General features: G+C 38.5%; 1 protein-coding gene across 1 annotated transcript in view; it reads right to left on the reverse strand.

Moving 5' to 3' along the window:
• Trio (trio Rho guanine nucleotide exchange factor) overlaps window positions 1-22,589 on the reverse strand; it is a 289,249-nt gene that overhangs the window by 192,538 nt on the left and 74,122 nt on the right. The window contains exons 2-3 of the mRNA XM_090332122.1: window positions 3,123-3,197; window positions 1,295-1,409 (exon numbers count right to left, since the gene is read on the reverse strand). Of these exons, the coding sequence (XP_090188248.1) occupies window positions 1,295-1,409; window positions 3,123-3,177 (170 nt within the window). The 5' untranslated portion in view covers window positions 3,178-3,197. The remainder of the gene's footprint in view (window positions 1-1,294; window positions 1,410-3,122; window positions 3,198-22,589) is intronic.

The following is a 22,589-nucleotide window of genomic DNA, read 5'->3' on the forward strand; positions in this document are numbered from 1 at the left end:
GCCTAGGCTTCAATTTTCATTTACATTTTGTAACAATGAAGCCTTTTGTTGCAAGACATTTTTTTTTTAAATTGAAATGGGGTTTGAACTCAGTGATTTACAGCAGATCATCTAAACCAAAAGCTGGCTTTCATCAGCCAATGTGAAAATGTGATGCAAAGGGAAGCAGAACTGTCTTCCCTCGCTAGTGTCAACATAAGCCAATTAAGAATGCCACAAACATAACATAGTAGATCTACTATATTTACTACAACCTTTTAAAATCCATTGCACTATTATTCATCATTTTATATTATTCTCTAGAATAATATGTCTCTTAACAGGTACTGCCGCTGGGGTTCATACCTGAAATCCTAGCTAATTAGAAGGCTGAGGGGAAAAAAAGGTACTATCTACTCCTGCCCACAATATAACTGTTTTCTTTTACATGTTCTAATTTACTAATTTTGTCTTTCTATCACAGATAACTCATATTCTATTTTCTGGGGAAAAAAAAGACACTTAAGGAATTGCCCCTTCCTCATGGAGAAGACTTCCGATCCTCAACACATATACATATTCTATCTCTTGTTTGAGGCATAGTTACAACCTTGGATTATATCAGAATAATATTCTATTTCTCAAAAAGTACTTGGAAAAATTAAATTGAAATTTTAACATATAGAAAAATCTTCTCCACTGTTGTCAGTTGTTAGCTCTACAAATGAGATCTAAATTATACATATTACTAGAGCAGAGATGAAGATTCTAATTTCCTCAGTGATCAAGGCAAGTCAGTTCCCACCAACTCATTCTTACTTCAGAACTCTCTGTAAAGTAAACCATAGCTTACTCTTGGTGTTCAGCATCCATACTAAAACATCCTTGATTATTACTAATGGAGTCTTCAAATGCAATCCAAGTTCCCAAACTAAGAAGATAGTACACTGGATGATTTTTAATTACCTCATAACTTCATATTACAAATCAAGAGACTGCCTGATTTCTGACTCATACACACTGGATCCTAAAAGCGCAGGTAAGTAGTTTATCAAATCTACAATCGATATATAAAGTTCATTAACACAAAAATCCTGCCTTCTTTTGCTCAGTATAGTGTTTTGCACAATTCAATAATGGTCATAACATGAAAATCAGAAAAAAGAATATGACCTTAATTTTATATTTTATTTCCTTGAAATTCAGCTATCATTGAACTGTTTTCTGTTTTTGTTTTAAATTACTTTAAAAAAACAGTACCTTATCTCTTGGAACTGTAAAAAGGGTAGCAAGTCACAAGACATAGAGAACTTACCTAGGAATGCAGGCTAAATAAGAAATTAGTCTCCTGAGGTCCTCCTGCCGTATTCTGTCATGATTGCTGCGAGCTGGAAATGTTAAAATGGGACCTCCACGCTTATCTCTACCACCTAAAGAAACAAACATTGAGAACACTTAGGATGTAGAATTTTCTACATGTCATTTTGAGCCCAACATTGGTATTCAAAACTATATTTGAATCAACTGCACATTCAGGAGGATCGTGCAAAACCCAAGAAACCTTGTGTCGCTGGAGACATAGTACAGATATTTTACCCCTCATGGGGCCTGGAGGGAAATCTGAGTTTTGAAAATCAAACGGAAGATATTACAGATGACCTTGCCTTTTTTTTTTTTTGCAATATACTGGAGGAAACACCTTTGTTTGGAAAGAACTTCATGGTGCTGTGGCTCAGTGATGCTGTGGTAGATCACTAGCCTTAAGTACACAAACTCAGGCCCTGAGTTCAAGCCCTAGGACTGCGTTTGCACTCATGTACACATGTGTGCACGCGCACGCACACACACACACACACACACACACACAATTTACAAGCTTCATGTACTCTCTGATGTGTCTGCTGCTAACCTCATGAGAGAACAGAAGTCAGCCTTTGTAACAAAATAATGAAACAAAGGACAAAGGGTGAACCAATGCAACAGCAATACTCACAAAATACTATGCTGGAAATGAACTTTACAACTTGGGGTAAGATGGAAATGGAGGGGGGGAGGGAAAGTGATCAAAACAGAAAGTGGATTAAGTTGGTTGCTAGCCAGGTCTAGGGAAAGGATTCGGGTGTATAACTGGAAGGTGATAAAATGTTCTGGAAACACAGTGGTGATGCAATGGCTACATGTGTAATCCTAGTAACTTGGGACATGGAGGTCATTAGGACTACAGTGTGAAGTCAGCCCAGATGAAGTCTTTGTCAGGATGCATTTCACCTAATAAAAATCTGAGTGCCATGGTACACACTGGTCATCCCAGCTATGCAGGAGGTGTAAATAGGAGGATCACAGTCCAGACTAGTTTGGGCATTAACATGAAACCCTATTCAAAATACAATGAAAACAAAAGAACGGGATATGGTTCAAATGATGATGAAGAGGCTGCCTGGAAACCAACTACAAGACCCTGTGTTTAAACCCTAGCACTGCTGGGAGGGAAAAAAAAAGGTAATTTCATCTACCTTAAAAAAACTGAATTTAAAGGGCATACAAATTTTTACCTAATAGAAAAGAAAAAACAGGGAAGTGGTGCTGTGGTTCAACGGGTAGGGCAGTAGCCTTGAGCTGAAGAGCTCAGGGACAGTGCGCAGGCCCAGAGTTCAAGCCCATGACAGACCAAAAAAAAAACAGGGGGGTCAGATCACTATCCCTGAACATTCTGATCAGGGATAGCACTCTTTATCACTCCTGCCACAGCTTTAGTGCTTGCTTTTTGGTGGTTAATTGGAGATACAGTGTCTCATGGACTTTTCTGCCCAGGCTGGCTTTGAACTACAGTCTTCAGATCTCAGACTCCTGAGTAGTTAGGATTAAAAGAGTGAGCCACCAGTGACTGGCTTTTAAAAAGTAGCTGTTACTTAACTGCTTGAGTATAAAGACCAAACATTTGTAAAATGACAAACATAATTTGACCACCTGATTTATGATGTCATTGGCTAGAAGAAAGCACTTTGGGCAATAATTTCTCAGGAAAATACTATGAGAACAAAGCCAACGAAATACCAAGGCTTAATATGTTATAGGAGATAAATTAATTTATCAAACACACATGATGACAGAAAAATCAAATAAAGCAGAAAGTAAAGCTTTACCTGAGAGGTATGCAACTTTTTCCTTTAGAATTGGCAAAACATCCATAGCTTTCATTTCATCATTTTTCCGAAACCCTGAAATATACAAGAAAATATTACTAGATTATTTGAGTAGCACTCAATAGCCAATGTATCTACTTCCCACACTGCAACTTTCTTCATACCCTCTAAATCAACATCTTATATGATCATCTAAATTCCATGAAAATCAGGCTATGAAGTAGAATTTTATTCCACTTTAATGCTAAGCAATGAATTGAACTGCATGTAAGTCCACAGGTTAGGGTCCTAAGACATCTATTTCTGACAATAAAAATTTTGATCTCAAAGCATAAGTCACAATCATTTACCCAATCTTCATTTTACTTTTTGTTAGCGCACACATGTGCGTGCGTGCGTGCATGCAAGTGTGTGTGTGTGTGTGTGTGTGTGTGTGTGTGTGTGTGTGTGTGTGTGTGTAATGGGGCTTTAACTCTGGGCCTGGGTGCTGTCCCTGAGCTTTTCAGTTCAAGGCTACTGCTCTACCACATTGAACCACAGCACCACTTCCAACTTTCTAGTGGTGAATTGGAGATAAAGAGTCTCACAGACTTCTGTTCCTAGGCTAAACGGCAATCCTCAGGTCTCGGCTTCCTGAGTAGCTAGAATTATAGGTGTGAGCCACTGGCATCCAACTTCATTTTACTTTTGTTGATTAGTTTAGATACCGGCAAAGACATTGGCACTACTTTATAAAAACTGTTATTTGTGGCACATAAGCCTCTAGAGGGAGCTCAGTGCCTCCCCCTCTCAGACTTTAGAGATGGTTAAAAATAAACCTGGCAGAGAGGGTATTATAAACAGCCAGGAAGGGCCACTGTTCCCTCTTGGCTCATGGGTTAGGATATTCTCTTGGAAGTATTCCTAACAGAGGTAATCTAGTTTTAGAGATTTCATCAAAACAGGTAGCTATCATTGTTTGCAAAATAATCTCAAGGAACAATAAAAAGACTTTCTCCACCTTATTTTTCAATTTTTATCAAGTACTATAAGAAAAACATCCAAAATGTTACCTTGATAACATCACTAGGAATAGAAAGCAAAAATAAAAGATGAGCCAGTGTTCAGCTTCTTCTATGCCTATAGTACCAGCCCTGACACTGATAACAGCTAATAAATGATAACTTTCCAAAAGTAGTAGTATATACCTTCCCCAGCATTGGGGAAGTTGAAGCAGGAGGAACATAAGCTGAAGCCTAGATTGGACTACAGAAACTCTAGGTCAATCTATGGAGACCCTTGAGAGTGACTTAAAGCAAGGAGAGGGACCTGGAAAAGGGGAATGGGATTGGGTACACTTTATTAGTTATTAGCCTGAGGCAGGGCAAGACCAGTGGAACTATAAAAACAAGAACTAGGATATAATCAAAGCTACCTCAGTAGCTAAAATAAGAAGAGAAATCCTAGAAGGAAAAAGTGTCCAAATTCTGTTATCAACTTGGCCAAGTCTACAGCTTTCCACTTGGAATCTAGTATACAGGGCAGGATCCAAGTAGTTCTAAGGACTCAATATTTGAATAGAAGGTCAAGTGGCTACCTAATATAAAGGGCACAGAGTTTGCAGCCCTGTCAAATTAGTTGCCCGATAATGCAAGCAGGCAAACAAAATCAACACTTTGGGGAAATATATTCAGTCTCAACAACACAGCATTCATAGATGCAAAGAATGAATAAACTACTACCATGTTCTTAAGTTTTAAAAAGTACTTCCAAACTGGCCAGGAGTTTTGCCTGTTGGTAGAGTGCTTGCCTAGCATGCAGGAAGACCTAGGTTTGATTCCTCGGTACCACATACATAGAAAAAAAGCCAGAAGTGGTGCTGAGGCTCAAGTGGTAGACCTCTAGCCTTGACAAAGTCCAAGGTCAGTGCTCAGGCCTTGAGCTCAAGCCTAGGACTGGCCAAAAAAAAAAAAAAAAAAAAAGTACTTCTAAAAACCAACTTTCCAAATGGTTACAATCACTGTCAGTCATTGTAACTCAAAGGATATCTCTACAATGACTTGCTTCCTCTGAGTAACATAGCACCAAGGCAAATGCAAAAAGAATTAAATTCTATGGCAGCCCTCAGAGAATGTTAATTATAAAACCAGTAAGATTATGAAATGTTTCACAAGCAGTACATGATACTAGGAGACTACTGCAAATGAGGAGACATCATATAAAAATGATCAGGAAGACACAACTATGGCTCAGAACCCAACTTAAAGTCTTTCCCAAGAGGAATCACCTCCAGTTGCTCAGATGAGAATGTATATTCTCTCCTTTCCACAAGCCCACAGCCAGGACATAACACAGCCCTCAGAGAAGTGCCATGACCAGTTGTAGCCCTAGGTTATACACTACAGAAACAGCCCCGCTTGTCAGTCATAACCCCTCAGCAAGTAAAACATTCTGTCCAGCTCCAGTGTCTCATGTCAATAATTCTAACTCAGGAGGTTGAGCAGGAGGCTGAGATCTGAGGATAGGGTTTCAAAGCTGTCCTGGACAGAAAAGCCCAACAGATCTTATCTCTAACTTTGACAAACTGGAGGCATGACACAAATAGCAGAATGCCAGCCATGAGCAAAAAAGAAAAAAAAAAAAAAGTGTATGAAGCCTAAAGTTCAAGTTCCAGTACCAAAAGCCAAAACAGAAAAACATCACATGAGTGTGCAATTTCAATCATTTCAGCTATTACTGGTGGCTTTCTAAACCACATCTGTTTAGAGATCCATAATGAGGACTACAGAAGTTGGAGCTGCTGTATTTGAGGCCACTCTACAGGAAGAATAGCACAGTGATTGCAAACAAGGTAAAGAAAGTAAAACTGAGTAAAATCTTCCTAGGCCCCATTTAGGAGGCACAGATTCACCCCCATGACCTTGCCTTTACTTATTTAGAGCTTCTGTAATGCTGGAGCCTAGCAGTCCCTGATTTTCACCTTGAAATTAAATAATACTCAAAATCTTTCTATAAGAAGGGCACATAAATCCACTACAAGTTAGTGTGGAAAGATTATTTTTTATTGTGATATATGCATAGTTCAAATACAGGCTAGAAAATGCATTCTTCTCAGTTCTAAGGTATTTTGCTGAGTATGCCACAGGGGGGGAAAAATGTAAATTTTATTGCAATTGTTAAGTAAAGTTCATAAGAGAGAAGAAAACAAAAGAAAGAAACAGAAAATGAACCACATAAGGAGTTTGTGGCTACTATGGTAGTCACATAAGTATAATCCTAAAACGCGTTTTCTTTTTATAAAAACACACTCAGGTACAGGATTCAAGAAGCATGAATAAGCACTAAAACTACATTAAATACATCGTTCAAAGATCATTTTATTGCATTTTTATTAAAAGCAAGGCAAACCCATCTATGAATGTTTCTCAGATCAGAAAGGCAATTTCTGTTTCATGCCCTAGAAAACTATTTATGGAAACAGTGTATGGGTATAAAAATGTCTTTAATTTAAAAATTAATGGTTTCTTTGCTATCTCAATAGTTTTAGATTATACAGCCATTAAGACTAAACTTGGAAGGCTTTCTTGAATTGTGTGCTGAAGGATTTAGCTGTGGTTTCCTAGCCTATAGTTTTTTACATATAGTCTTTTTAACTCTGAACCAATAATCCTTCTACTCTCAGTCTCTTGAGTAGCTAGGATTACGGTTTAAGCTACCAGTATCTAACTAAAGACAAGTCCACAACGGGGCTGGAACTTCTCTCCTTCCCAATGATTTATTAAGCATAACAGTAGGCAGAAATAAAAAAAGAGAAACAGTTCATTCTTCCCATACAGATACTAAAGTCAGAATTCAGGGCTTTGCACTTTGCCAGGCATATACTAAACCACTGAAAACCATGCCCTACCACTACCCACCCCCCCAGCAGCCTGATTCATGTTTTTAAGAAGGAAAATTAATCACTCTACCCTGAGAGAGAATATTCCACACACTATTGTTAAACAATAAAAAATTCTGCGGCAGCTGAATCAATGGTCTAGAATGTCAATGATGATCCCCCAGAGGCTGAGTCAATTTATTCCTGTTATGCTGTAAGGTATTACACTGTTACTGGGTAAGTCCCTTTTTCAGCCAGTCACTGAAGACTCACCAGGTCACTTCAGTGGAATCAGATTTTAAACCACAAACAGAAAAAGAGCAATCCTCCATCCAATGTTTTTATAATTTAAAAAGAAAAAGTAATAAGGAACTATTTTCACAACAAAAAACAGCTTTTCATAGTACATTATTCCAATAGTATTTTTTCATCTTAGTAAGAAAAAAGTTAAGATGAACTAAGGAGTAAATAAAAAAAAATTTTTTTTTTGCCAGTTCTGGGCCATGAACTCAGGGCCTGGGCACTGTCCTTGGACTTTCTCAAGGCTCGAGTTCTACCACTTTGAGCCACAGCACCATTTCTGGCTTTTTTCTATATAAATGATACCGAGGAATCAAACCTAAGTCTTCGTGCATGCTAGGCAAGCACTCTACCACTAGGCTAACCTCCCAGCCCCTTCAAATTTAATTTTTAATCGAATACAAGGTAAATGTTTTAATCTCATATCTCCAAAGATAATTAGCAGGTTCAGCAATTTCAAATTTTAATACTGAAATGAGTCAAATAAGTTTTGTTTTTTTTATTTTAAAGTAACAACAGTGCTATAATTTTTACAAAAGGATTTTTTTTTTGACAAATTAAGGTTTGGAATAAATTAAGCCAGTCAATTGTTCTGTTTCATCTCCTACAAGAAGACAGCCAAGTCCACAAAACAAAAGGTGCTCCTATTTACTAAGTGGAAAAACTGGCCATGGGATAGACTAAAAATTAAAAAAAAAAAATTCCTAGGCGTAAAAATAGGCTGCAGCAGTAATAAAAATGAATTAAGAGTGTGCTAGTTTAAAACAAAAGAAGCATTAAAAGTAAGATAGTAGCTTCTTGGTACTAAGGTGTCTTACAGGCAATTGCTGAGTTTTACTTATTAATGAATTGGTAGAAACTTCTAGAGTACATAGTCTTCCGAACACAAAGAGCAGGCAGATAAATGTCTGTTCTGCAGCCTCCTTCCCCCACCCATGCCTTCCTAGCTCCACATGCACATGCGCAGGAGGGTGACATCACCCTCAGACCAGTGCTGCACTGCAGAGCCTGCAGTATTATGCTGAGTGCTAGGAGGCAGAACATCTGTGCTATAGAGTTTTAATTGTTCTATCATGAAGACTAGTGATGTGGAGAAAGGATTTATTTTAAAATGAGACCTGGTTCCTCTATGAACACAAGAGGAGAGAAACAAGGTTATATATAGGGTATATATGTTAAAAATCAAAATATATAATAAAATATAAGCAAAATGCACACTTAAAAGATACATACAAAAATGAATCAAGTCTTTATATTAGGAATATGGAAGAAATTTTCACAAACCACCACACAAGAGTATTGATGGGTTGTAGCATTGTAGTTTTTTGTCTAACATCATTTATCATTAAAAAAGCAATCAGAATTTTTTATTTATCCTTTCACAAAACTGTGTAAGTGAGAACTTGACTGGTTCAAGGGAGTTAGGAAATTTCAACTTTTAATGACTTATTAATAAAATATAAAGGACAAGCCAAAATTACCAATAAGACAAAAAAAGTTGTAAACTATTACATCTATTCATTTTTCAATGTACACACACACACACACACACACACACACACAACACACACAGCAGAAAAGGCTATGTGTTGGTGGTATATGTCTACCACTCCAACAAGAACAGGAAGGGCAACTAACTAGAAGGATTGCGGTATAGGCTAGCCAGGGCAAAAAGCAAGACCTCATCTCAAAATAATTTAAAAGAAGGTGGGCGGAGTGAGTGAGACACCTCAAAGGAGACACAAACTGTATAGTAACTGACTCTACAGAGCAAGATAAAACCCTGAGTTCAAAACCCAATACTGCAAAAGGTAAGAAAAGGAACAGGAAGGGAGGATGCAGCAGTAGCAGCAATAGCAATGCCTACAAGTGCCTATCAGAACAAAGATAGGCAAAGACAATATACTCCTATGGCTGCCCTATGCCTACCTAATACGCTTGTAAAGTCTGACAAAAGATGCCTTTGGGAAAGTTTCTAAAGGTAGAACCACACTCTAATCTACATATGTGTGTGTGTATTATATATCACATATGTACACACAGACACCAATGTATTATATATAAATATATACCTATAGAACCAGAGATAAAAATTACACAACTTGATTTCTGCATTGAGTCAGCTAATATCAAATTAACTTAAGTTGATTGCTAGAAGAAACCATTTGTCATTATATCACATAGCCTATTAATACCAAATAAAAAAATAAAACCCCTCATGTCCATGAGTACTTTTTTTTTGGTCAGTTCTGGAACTTGAACTCAGGGCCTGAGCACTGGCTTATAAAGAGTAATCCACAGTCCTGTTGAACTCCATGTGGTAAAGCAACACAACCACTTCAGCAAAGAGGGAGCAGGGAAGAAGGAATCCCTTTCTGCCGTGTTTCTGAGTGGTGTTTTATAAAGTCATGAGATTCTGAAAGCAAACTAAGCATGATGAAATCAGCCATTCAAGTAAACGTCACACAATCAAAACCAAACTTCTTTGTTTTAAATTGCATCTGAAGGTTAGGTATGAATATTCATGATTGTTTTCTATCACATGAACTGAACACAGCTATACCTCTAAGAGAGCCAGGACTCATAAATACTAATCTCTGAACATGAACACAACTTCATAGTTTCACTTATAACCTTCTGCCTTGGTGCAGACTGTAAGTACACAGAGTAGTAAACAAACATAAAGCAAAGAGGCTGAGCCAAAGCATTCCAGTCAATCCAGAGTTTACCAGATGATAAAGGGACTTAATCTTCAACTACATGAAGACTGAAGCTTAAAATTTGGATTATTCCACCTTATGAACACATCAACATCCCCTTCTTTAGCCCTCCTTTCTGACACAGTCTTACATGCTAAAGCATGAAATCCTAATGGGTACTTGATCCTATCCAGAGAGGCAAAAGGAGTGTCTGGAAAGGTAAGGGCAAGCTCTAGTCACTGAAATCCACAATTCTGTCCAGGAGATTTTCTCAAGGATTCTCAGGATCATAACACTTGTCCATTAATCCCACCCATTTTCAAGACAGCATGTAGATAGACCTATCCCTAGAAAAATGTAAATCAAGGCTGAGAGTTTTAATAAGCTATCTATTAACTGGAATACCCTGTGGGTACAGCTAAATTATAATGTTTAGAATCATTACACTTGCACATATATCAAACATTAAAGTTTCTCCTAAATATTAAGTAAAATTAAGACATTGCCTCAAAAATACTCTAAGGAAAATGCCACAACCACAGAATTTTTAACTGAAAGGATAAAAAATAACTCCTATTTTAGTTATCATATATTTAATTCCAATATAAAACTTAGCAAGAAGATGTTTCTTTACCAAGTTCTTAATATCAACCATTAGAATTGAGTAATTTGGAAAGCCTAGGACCAAAGTAGTGGTAGGATACCTTGATTTCCAGCCCTTAGAAGGCTGAAGTAGGAGTTCAGGGGAATCTGGGGCAAGCCTGGACTACAATAGGAAGAACCTTAATCAAAACAGAGAAAGGAATGTAACAGCAATACTCTACAATAAAATCTGTGTGGGGGGGGGGGGAAGATGTGTCTTTAACAACATCCAAGAATTTGTCAGAGCTTTCTATGAACAAATCCCTTCCAAAAGCTATGGACTGTGTGTTTTATTCACTTCACATTCATAAAGGACATATTTACAGAGCTCCCCTAAATATAAACACAGCAAAGTTCCTGATTTGAAGAAGCTTACATTCTTAAAACACATATTAGAGCAAACAGTGGCCTTCACTGTGTGTACAAACCAAGCAAAGTGTGATGGACAAATGTCTTATAAATATATGTTTCTGCTATTTATATAAAACATAAGCATTATGATTAAGGAGACAAACCCATTTAAAGATATTTCTTGTCTCAATGAAACACTCTGTCAATTATAGACACAAAGAATAAATTCTTTATTTTTTGTTGCCAGTCCTGGGCTTGAACTCGGGGACGGGCACTGTCCTTGAGCTTTCTCAAGGCTAGTCATCTACCACTTGAGCCACAGCACCACTTCTAGCTTTTTTCTCTGTGTATGGTATGGAGTAATCAAACCCAGGGCTTGGTGCATTCTAGACAAGCACTCTAAAGAGTGGCTGGACCTGGAGCATGGCCTATTGGTAGAGTGTTCACCTAGCATGCATGAAGCCTTGGGTTCAATTCCTTAATAACCACATACCCAGAAAAGGTTGGAAGTGGTGCTATGGCTCAAGTGGTAGAGCCCCAGCTTTGAGAATGCCCAAGGACAATGCTCAGGCCCTCAGATCAAGCCCCAGGACTAGCTAAATAGACAGAAAGGCCGTTCTAGATCTTTGCAATAGGGTTTAAAAACTCAAAGAAGTGAGCAATAATGTAAGTAACACGGTCAGAGATTAATAGTATTATTAACATTGTAATTAATCATTAGAAAAACACATTATAGCTGACATAGAAATGTTCTGCCTACAAGTGACTTCAATTAATCTATAATGTCTTAACAATTTTGTCCCTACTTTCTTAATGTGATTTTCTATACATCTGAGGTGTGTGGATCCAATCAGAGCCAGATGAATTCTGTCCATTTGTTTACTGGCCAAGAGGTCAGTAAAGGAACAGCAGAAGAAAATCTGTTACCCTTAAGAAAGGCAATTCAAAAACAAATAAAAAACAGAGTGAAAAATTTTAACTTGTTAGTACTTAAGCTGAATTCTGAATGCAATTTATTGCAGAATTTTACCTAGAAGACACAAGTTACAACTCAAAACAAGAATGTGGGGGAAGGGACAGTGAGAGGTCCAAGGAAGGGACTTGACCTTGGGGAAAGACTCAAGTCTCTCTCTTCATTTCTCATCTGGGATATGGGAGCTTAGAGTGTAACCTCTATGAACTAACCTTCCAGAACTAACAGGCTAGAACTATTACCATCATCATCAACAATATCTGAGGTTTACAATTGGCTCAATGAGTTTGGTAAGTGCTTTAAGTAGATGGACAATTTGGAGTCATTTCCCCAAATTTATTTAATGTATTCTGGAAGGAAAAGAATTTAATATAAAAGAAGAGGACTGGGACAGGTTTTTTGTTACGGCACAAAAGAGATAGAGACAGACAAACACATTTTTTAAATCACTGTAGATTAACCTTGACAATTTCTCCTTGACTGGTGTAAGCAACTGAAAAGTCAGACCTCTCTTGTAATATCCTTCAGCAGTTCATTTGACTCCTTTGCCATACTCCTCCATCTATGTGCCCCACAACACTGGCAATGAGCATTCTTAAGTTCTTGCCTTTTCCTGTGAAAAGGGACATACCAGAATACAATTTTAAATGAAAATGGTTTAAGTAAAAAACTCCCTGAAGAAAACAAAATTTATACTGCCTCTTAAGGCACGGCTACAAAAACTTGAATAACCTGAAGTAAGGTTCTCATTCCAGACATATTTTTACATCCCTCTCTTAAAAACCTGTGAATTGGTCAGAAATTCTTCTTTCGTCTTCTCTGAAAGATAAAGATGGAAAGCACAGTATCAAGTGCTATTACTGTGGCTTTAGCAGATGGTACCCTGATCTTGCTAATGACAACTAGATCGGGTAGTGACATCAGGGTGAGCTTGTCTGGAACTCAGGCATTGGGCACTAGCTCCCTTGTCCCAGTCCCTCAGCCTCTGGAAAGCCTGTATTCAAATGCAAGAGGGAACTCAAAGCCATCAAGCTGGGGGCCTAAGGCCTGAAGGAAAGGACAGACCATACTCCCCTCTCCCACTGTCAAAGGCTACCTTCAATCTCCATCTTCAGATGATTAAATCCAAACAGGATCTTCCCACCCTGCTATGGCATAGAGGCACAGAGTGAATTTCAGCTGAACAAAGATGTCCGGGACACACGGCCCTCAGCACCACACCCTTGGCCTCATCTGAGGGCAAGGTTCATTTGAAAACTATTTTGTGAAGTGCCAAAGCCAGACCATATGGTTTTGGGGAAGCTCACAGCATGACACATCAATCAACTCTAATGAAAATACTGCACTACCTTCAAAACCTCAAGAAGGGAAAGAGGAGTTGCTGTTACAATAAGTAATTTCTAAGAGGCCTGACATTTTAAATGTTCAATTATCCTTTTACAGCAAAACAACAACAAAAAAAGCTTTAAAGTCTGTTTTTCTAATTCTTTTAAGCATTAAAATGAAAAGCAAAAACAAAATGTGCAGATTTGAAAAGAAAAATCCCCACCTGATCTATAGGAAAGTGTGTACAAATTGTATGCACATGTTTGAAAGTCCTCCAACTGTCTCACTCTATCTCACCCACCCTCTGTCTCTAACCACCATGAGGACTTTTGAGGATGCCCACTCATCCCTTGCTTTTCTTTTCACTTTTGCCATTGTGAATCTATCACAAGATACTGCCTCATTTGCTTGCTTTTCAGCTTTACCTGAATGTATTCACACTATGTACATTCCTGCTACATGCACTCAGCCATATTAAGCCTTTGGCTAAGGAAATCATCTCCTCAATGTACATGCAGACCTGCAGTGCCATCTCATTGGGGATAGTGTGCATCTGTGACCACTTAGCTTACAATCTTAGCTCTACGAACTTATCTATACAGTCTTCTTAGTGGACATCTGAATTGTTTCCTAGTTTGTGCTATTACAAATGCTACTGCCATGGACAACCCAGTCCATCCATCCATAGTGAAGCACACTACAAGAGTGTGTCCAGGTGGAATATGGCTAAGGGTGGAACTGCTGGGCAGAACACAAGCATCTTTTCAAGTTCATGAGTATTAACCTGTTTTCCCAAATAGATGCATTCCATATTCTTTCAAGGATTATATTCCCTATTACATAAATCTATATCTTTATAAAAAATAAGTGTAAGTATAATTGCTACCCTTCACTAAGTAAGTGACAAGATATTAATCTGAAAGCAATCCTGGTTTCGAAACTGTGAACCAACATAGGAATAAAATAGATTTTTGTACTGCATTTTAAAAGCTTGAAATTGAAAGAAGAGGATCCCCTAGATGTTTCCCTTTCTATTTCTATCTCAGATTCCCCTAATAGTTCCTCCTATTTAAGATTCCTGGGGCTAGGAGTGTGGCCTAATAGTAGAGTACCTGCCTAGCATGCATGAAGCTCAGAGTTCAATTTCTCAGTACTATATCCGCAGAAAAAGCTGGACGTGGTACTGTAGATCAAGTGGTAGGGCACTAGCCTTGAGAAAGCCCAAAGACAATTCTCAGGCACTGAGAGTTCAAGCCCCAGGACTGGCAAAAAAAAATAAATAATTTAAAAAAAAAACACACAAAAATATCCCCCGAGAGGTGCCCCAAAAAAGAGTTGCTCGGGGACCTGCACAAGCTCCATCAAGTATCTAACTCCAAGTGGCCTGATCAAAAGTCAGCAGTTAAGTTTGTTGCTTCTAAATTTCAGGAATGCTGTGCATTGATATTAGGATCTAAGGGAGACTATAAATGTCTATTTAATACACAATAACCCATCTATGCTACTGGTATGTGTTGAATCCCAAGTAGACAATGCAACAACAAAAATAAAAACCCTCCCTGCTCTTCTCCAAGGAAGTCTATGCTATGCCACTGTGTCAGCATAGTGGCACATATGTTCTCACTGCCTGTGTCCTTCCCACCCAGGGCCTCTCTCAGCACTTTACTAGACACACCAGGCATAGCCATCCCCTCTCTAAGACAGGAAGCAGTTCCCAAAGGCTTGGGGCTCAAGCCCTTTTACATTCTTTTTAAAAACTCTTGGTTCCTAATTTATTGTGTTGACATGGCATTGTATAGAAATTAATAGCCATATTGGACTAGAAGCATAAAACTTATTTTTTTTCCATTTGTTCAGGGGTAAACGCACTATGTTAAATACCTATGAGGGTTTGTTTTAGAAATCAATAAAGTATTCTCTAAATTAAAAAAAACAACAACAATTAAAAGAACACCTCTTGGCATCCCCAAAAGCTCTGGGTAGTATTATCTAGCCTACCCATATAATAACTAGGTATGTCATGCTGTATTATTTGCCATATAGAACTGAACCTGGGGAAAATAAAAGAATATTTTATTGAACTAAAGCTTAATGTTTTATTAAGCTTTTCCTTACTCTCAATCTCTTCCAAGTATATACTGAAGTCTTCTAAAGGTCATATAATATGTGACATCACATTGATCAAAGAAACATATGGAAAGTTAGATATTCTTATTATGACACTTACTAGAGTCTCAACTATAATTACAAATATGTAATAACAAATCCATGCATAACATAATAATTTAACAGTAGAAAGAAGGTAGGCATATAAATTATGCCAGCTCTTTTTGTTGCTGGTGCTTGTGTGGCTTGATTTGCTTAGCTGATGCTCTACCATTTGAGCCACAAATCAAGTGCTGCTTTCTGCTGTTTATTTTGGATATGGGAGTTTTGAGGACTTTTCTGGGCTGGCTGGCTCTCAGCTATGACCCTCTGGATCTCAGCCTCTAAAGTAACTAGGATACAGATATGAGTCACTGGTACTGGAAAGTTTACACAGTTGAGACTCTCTTTAATAAGTCTGTCATAATATAGGACAGCTAAGCTTTCACATTCATTTGTCTTTTGATCTGTTTTATGATGTTACATATTATATGACCTCTAGAAGACTTCAATATACACTTGAAAGAGAATGAGAGTAAGAAAAAGCTGACTTCATTTGTCTTAAAGCATCCTTAGGCAAGAAGTATATGAAAATTATTTCTGTAAGACAAGTTTTTAATGTGTGTGTGTGTGTGTGTGTGTGTGCGTGCATGCACGTGGGTGTACGCATGCACACAGGTCCTGGCACTTGAACTCAGGGCCTGGGCACTGTCCCCAAGTTGGTTTTTGCTCAAGACTAGTGCTCTACCACTTGGGCCATGGCTCTACTTCCTTTTGGGTTTTTTGGGGAGAGTGGGGGAGGTAATTGGAGATAAAAGTTTCATAAACTTTCCTGCCTAAGATAGCTTTGAACTGTAATCTCAGATCACAGTCTCCTGAGTAGCTAAGATTACATACAGACCAGAGTCACTGGTGTCTGAAATAATTTTGATTAACATTTCTGTAACTAAGCAATTTTAAAAGTTACTTCCTCATTTCTAAGTTATGTATATGCAATTTGATAGTACATATCCTCAAATAAATATTTGGAAATCATAAACCATAAACAAATACATTTTAGAAAAATTAGTACTTTGTCATCTGGGAAGAGCAGTTTAATACACATGCCCCTCTGGCAAGCACAGAGCTCCTTTTCTTTATAAAACTTCATCTTAGTGGGGCACAGTGGCTCACATCTGTAATCCTAGCTTCTCAGGAGGCAAAGACCTGAGGATCAAGGTTCAAAGCCAGCCTGGGCACAAAAGGACCTGAGACATCTCCAATTAATAGAAAACATGAAGTGGGGCTTGGCTCCAGGGTAGAGCAGTAGCCTTGAGCTGAAGAGCTCAGGGACAATACCCAAGCCAAGTTCAAGCCCCATGACCCACAAAAAACAAAAACTTCATCTTAAGTACTATTGAAAAGATGATAGTAACCAAAGTAATTTACATCAATGGATAAAAACTGTACTAACAAATAAGGAATTTCTTGAGCTAATATATGTGCAGGGCAAGGCTGCCCTGTTAGGTGAATGGTGGTGGTACAAATGATTGTCAGGAGTCCTACTAAGTACAAATCAGTCTTGGGAGTCTTCCAAGACTGTATGTATTATGAGCTCTCCACTCTCACAGGGAGCTTGGCCGAGACAAGGTTACAGGAAAACCGGACAATCTGCTTCAAAGATACTGCTGTCCATGACTTAATCTTCGTTCACACATAAGTAAAGGTAATGTCTATTTGTTTTAGCAGAGATGTCTAAGAAATGCTTTTAATAGCTTCTTGAGTTATCCTGCCATCTTTTCTTCTTTTTTAAGAAGGCAGCGGAGAAAGCATGTAGGTACCATGCAAAACACAAAACACATGCTTTGGATTAGTACTGCAATCAGTAGTACCTAGGTGAAGTGCTTCAGGTATACAGGAGTAATCACCTGAAGAAGTTTAACCTTCAAGAACATTCCTACCACTCTTCATAACAAGTTATCAGGCCTGGCTTTGAGAGGATGCATGAGAGGAAATCTGTCTGAGCTGTGGCCTGAACATCATCACCAAGTAGTTAGTTGTAACCTGGAAAGTGGTCAGGGTCTTTGTTAGTTATGGCTTTTGCTCTTCTTTTAAAAATCTTCAGCCACAGCCAACCAAGAGCCTGGCCAGAGGGGACCTCTAGGGAAGTGATCCAACTACTGGTACCTCATGGCTGATCATGGAAAGAGGGATATCAATGCAAGGGATTGGCCATGTGGTAAGAAAGATTATAGCACTGCAAAGTTCTCCTTACCAATTCTATTCACTTTAGTTCCAAATTCTTCAAAAAGCACAGTGCTTCAAGAATCTGAGATCCAGAGGTTATGGTTTTCAGTTATACAGGAATTATCTTCTATTACCTTGTATGCAGCCTACAAATACAAATCAAAATCAATCCTGAAATAGCTTATCAGAAAAGTCCCTAAGAGAGACCACCAGCTCAGAGTCAAAAGCCTAATCACTACCACTGTGCTTCTAAGACATTGATTTGATCATATAATCTAGACATTTTTGCTTCAAAATTGTCAGCTCTGGGGCCAGATGTTAGTAGCTCATACATGTAATCCTACCTACTCAGGAAGCTGAGAATGGAGGATTATAGTTCAAAGCCAGCCTAAGTAGAAAAGAAAAGAAAGATTCTTATCTCCAATTAACCATCAAAATGTCAAACTGCAGCCATATCTCAAATAGTAGAATGCCAGCTGAGAGCCAAAAGGCAGAACAAAAGCATAAGGCCCTGAGTTCAAGCCTTTGTACCAGCACATACACAAATAAGTTGCCAAACATGAAATCAAGGCAGTCGTGTAATTTCTTAAATCTTCCAGGAAGCAGCACTTAATATCCCAAGAATGCAAGCTCTTATGGTGCCATTAGTGTTGGTGGTCAAGAACTCACACTTTGTGACAAACAAATCTTGAGATGGAAAAATCTTAAACCTAATATTTCCTTAAAGAAAAAAATAACTGGGGATCAAATTCAAAGTGTTTCCCTAACTCCCCTCTGTCATCTGTATGGACCCTTTTCTGACATGGAAGGAACTGAGAACTAACCATTTTATCTTTCCTGTCTTCAGTTCCTACAGAAGTCATACGGTTCAGACAATGGTTGGAGAATTAAAAAACAAACAAAAAATACATGCAAAGCATCTAACCCAGACCTGAGCAAATACAGCACAACTATAGCAGCTGTCATATGGTTAGGACAACCCCATATTCAGATGATAGAATCATGACCACAGAGGCAGGCATAGCTAAAGGCAACATGTGTGACAGGATTCAGTTACTGGAAAAGATACACTTTTAGGTATACCTGAACACCACAGTTGTCTCCTTCATTCTTCAATGTGCAGCTTACATAAGCTACTCTAAGAATTCATGAGAAAGCAAAATGAAGGAAAAGCCTGAGCTGCCAGCACTTTATTCTTTAATAGTCAAGTGGTTGCCAATGGCAACAGAACATCCCCACCCCCAAAATTAATTTGTGGCCATGCACAGAGGCTCCACAGCTTTGTATAACAGTCACTCTGGTCATTTTCCTCATTATAAAAGTCACCAATGCAATTCTTCCATGTAGTCAAACTACCTTTTTAAAAGGCATGTATACTCAGATTAAGTATAATTCTGGCCAGAAAATGAAGTTTAATTACAAATGCACAGTAAAGAGCTCCATGTAGCACTGGCAGCACAGAGGTATCCATGTGAAGACAGTGACAGTGATGACATGCTGGTCACATGGTCTGCAGCTAAAGAGATTACATCACCTCCTTTGTGTAAAGATGAACTGCAGGAGGAGCAACAGCACCACACAAAGCTGCTTTACAGACACTTTGCCTTGCTATAAATCACCCTATTTCTCTTTTGTGTCAAAAATAAAACATGTCCCAAAAGATGAGTTAACCAAACAGTCTGGATTTCTTTATCAAATTCATAATGTTTCTCTTTGCCTTCTCAAACACACTATTTTAAACACAGTAGCTGCTGGAACTGGATGGGGATGAGAGAGGCAGGAAGACAGCATTCCTCTTTTCAGGAACAAGGTAAGGAAACCAGAAGAACATACGCTCACATTCCAGACCAAGTCAGCTCGCTATTCTGGAGAAGTAATTTATACCCAGTCTTTGTTTTCTCCTAGAACCTGAAGTGCCTATGTCAAGGACCCCAGCTAGTAGGGTCCTCCTGCAAGGCTGCCACTGAGTCCAGGATACTGTTTCTCATCATTTAAATACTCTATTAAAAAGGCAAGGCAGCTCAGAATGGTTATTACCAAGAAGCCTACTAACAAAATGTATTCTGCCAGCAAACATGCCTGCCCTTTGCAGTCATTTGAAACCTCACCATCCAGCCATGACAATGCAGTATTCATCATACTCATATGTCTGCCCAGTTGCCTGACCTCAACAGATGCAAATTAAACTTAAATAAAGGAATAAATGAGGCTTGAATCATATAAACATTTTCCATTGATGACTCCCTACTCTAAAGCCCAGAAAGTTCAGCTGTCCTTCAAGCTGAAGTAATGATGTCTGTCTTAACCTTCCCTACTCCCTCAGTACACTGGCATTTCACCAGTATGGTAGTTGGTCAGTAAATGGGAAAACCCACCAAGCAGCTGGCTAGTCATCAGCTTTAAAATTATAATCCTCCTCTTATCCCATTATTTTAGTATGGTTCTTGAACCCAGAAAGTACTACTCCCTAGGAGCAACTGAGGCCTGCAGCCAGCCAAGGTCAGGTCCTAAGGTGAGACTGTCTATCCTAGCCTGTGAGGACCTCAGGGCACTTACTAGGGCTCCCTGTATATAGCATAGAACCTTGCTTGTAGGGTCTTGCCAATCTTTTTCAAGTAATTCAGTTCAAATGAAAAAGATCAGTGTTTGAGTTCATTCTAAACAAGAAAGATCATTTCTCTAAACCAGCCTAGGAATCAAACCCCAGAGGTATTATCTGAAAGTTAATAAACTCCTTAGAGCATCAAAGCCATCATCCATTCAGTGAGACAAAAGTATCTTATTAGTAAGCTTACTCTGTGGTTTGGAGGTAAAGTTTGCAAAACACTGAGCCCAGTGCCTGGCATACCAATAGTGTCCAACAAATGTCAGCTCTAATGATTACCATCTGTTCCAAAACAGAACCCAATATAGTTACTGCCAATAGGGAAGAGGGATGAGAGATCTTAGAAGCCCAATTTCATCCTGCACAACACATGTAGTAACAAGAGGCTCACCCTGACTAACTCACAGAACCCAACTGTACTCTAGTCCAGACAGGACTTGGGACTCCTCTGTCCTCCTCATAGAAAGCACTTGGTTACAAGAACAGTATAGGGGGGCCTTGTGTGTATTTACTCTCCAGTCAACATATAATTAATCATTCAAGTAATGAATGGTTTGAATCAACTTATTTTACTTTCCTAATTTATTCAATGTTACTTTGAATTGGCAATAGTTGTCACTAAAATGCATTCAACACACTTCTCAACAACAACTGTCTTGACAAAAAGATTCAATACAGGATTTCAGTTACCTAATGCCTAAGGTTACATTCCATGTCTAATTTAAAAACCAATACAAAACCTGGTAAACTTTTAGCACAAGTTCTCAATTCTCCCAAACCCTACTTTTGGTCATTTAATTTGGCATATTACTAATTTCTAATCCTTTGGCTTCCTAATGTAAAATGAAGTAGAAGATCTTTTAAAATTTCCCAAATTCATAACCTAAAAACAAAGCAGGGCAGAAAAGTAGCAAACAGCCCATCTTTTACTAATACCCCTACCCACAAAATCTAACTTGAAAAGAAGTGATTTCCACGTTATGACATATAATAACATATTAACATTTTCCTTAATTCAAATTGTTTTTTTATCACATGCTGTTTTTCCTAATTCAAACTAATATCTATAATATTGAGATTTACAGCACTTAAAAGAGGTACAGCAAAAATCCAAATCTCCCCCAAACTGGACATGTATGTGTCCTGACCTTGGCAGAGTAGAGGAAGAGACTATACATCCTAAGATCAAACACCAGCCATATCATGCAGGGCTGACAGGCAACCCAACCAGGCATAGCCCTGGTACCAGCCTGGCTCAGTGGGCTGAGGTATAGGGAGCAGAAAAGTCTACTGGTAATTGGGGGGGGAGGGGGTAATGCCTGTAGCTTGGGTGTATATATACGTCTACTGTGGGCAGATGATCTGGAACAGAGGCCAGGCTGTTCCATATGACTAAGGGCTTTGGTGGATGGAGTTGGGAGAGTCTCTGCAGGGAATTAATTAACAGTATACAGGATGAAGGAATAAATACAAACATACCCAGGAATGTTCCAAAAGGTGGGAGGGGTCCTCTAAAAAACGTGAGAGCCAGAAACAAAGTGATAAACCATAAAATGACAGGTCACAAGATTGGAGTTCGAGCTATCACTACTTGGAACACAACTTTATTAGGAGAGTTGAAAGCTAGAGGGCCTGCCTGAGAAGTCACCTGAGAAGAGAAGAGGTACTTTTCCATGCTCCCAGAATTGAATAAAATGCAAAACTGGTCTTATAAAACCAAGGATTCAATTCTAGCAACACATGCATCTACTAGCCATGAACGGTATTAAACCCAACCCACTCTTCTAACTCAATGGCTAATAAATCAAGTTTTAAAAGGCTAATAGAAACAAAGTATTAGAAATTCAAAATGTTGATTCTGAAATTATTGTGCCTTTTCTATTTTAAAAGGGCCTTAATTACATCAAACTAAAGTTTCTGTACAGCAAAAGATAGTTCTTAAGCTAGAAAGACAGCCAGTAGATTAGGAGATCTCTACCATACATTGACAAGGGCCTAATATCCAAAATATACAAGGAACTCAAGAAACTGCATGCATGAACTCACGTGTGTGTGCGCATGCACACAGTCAATAGCCTAATCAATAAATGAGCAAAAGTGACAAAAGAGACTTTTCAGAAGAAGTAGGAATGGCCAAGGAACACATTTAGAAATGCTCAACAATGCCTGGACATAAAGGAAATGTAAATCAACACAATATAAAGATTACAGTAAGATTGACCAGCACTGAGAATTCAAGCAATGACAAATGATGCTGGGATGTAGGGGGAAGAACCCTAGTACAGTGCTGGCGGGAATGTAAACTAGTACAACCGTTCTGGAAGGCTGTTTGAAGATTCCTCAA

This window comes from Megascapheus bottae, chromosome 4 (assembly GCF_031878675.1).
Source record: "Megascapheus bottae isolate mThoBot1 chromosome 4, mThoBot2.hap1, whole genome shotgun sequence".
NCBI lineage: Eukaryota > Metazoa > Chordata > Mammalia > Rodentia > Geomyidae > Megascapheus > Megascapheus bottae.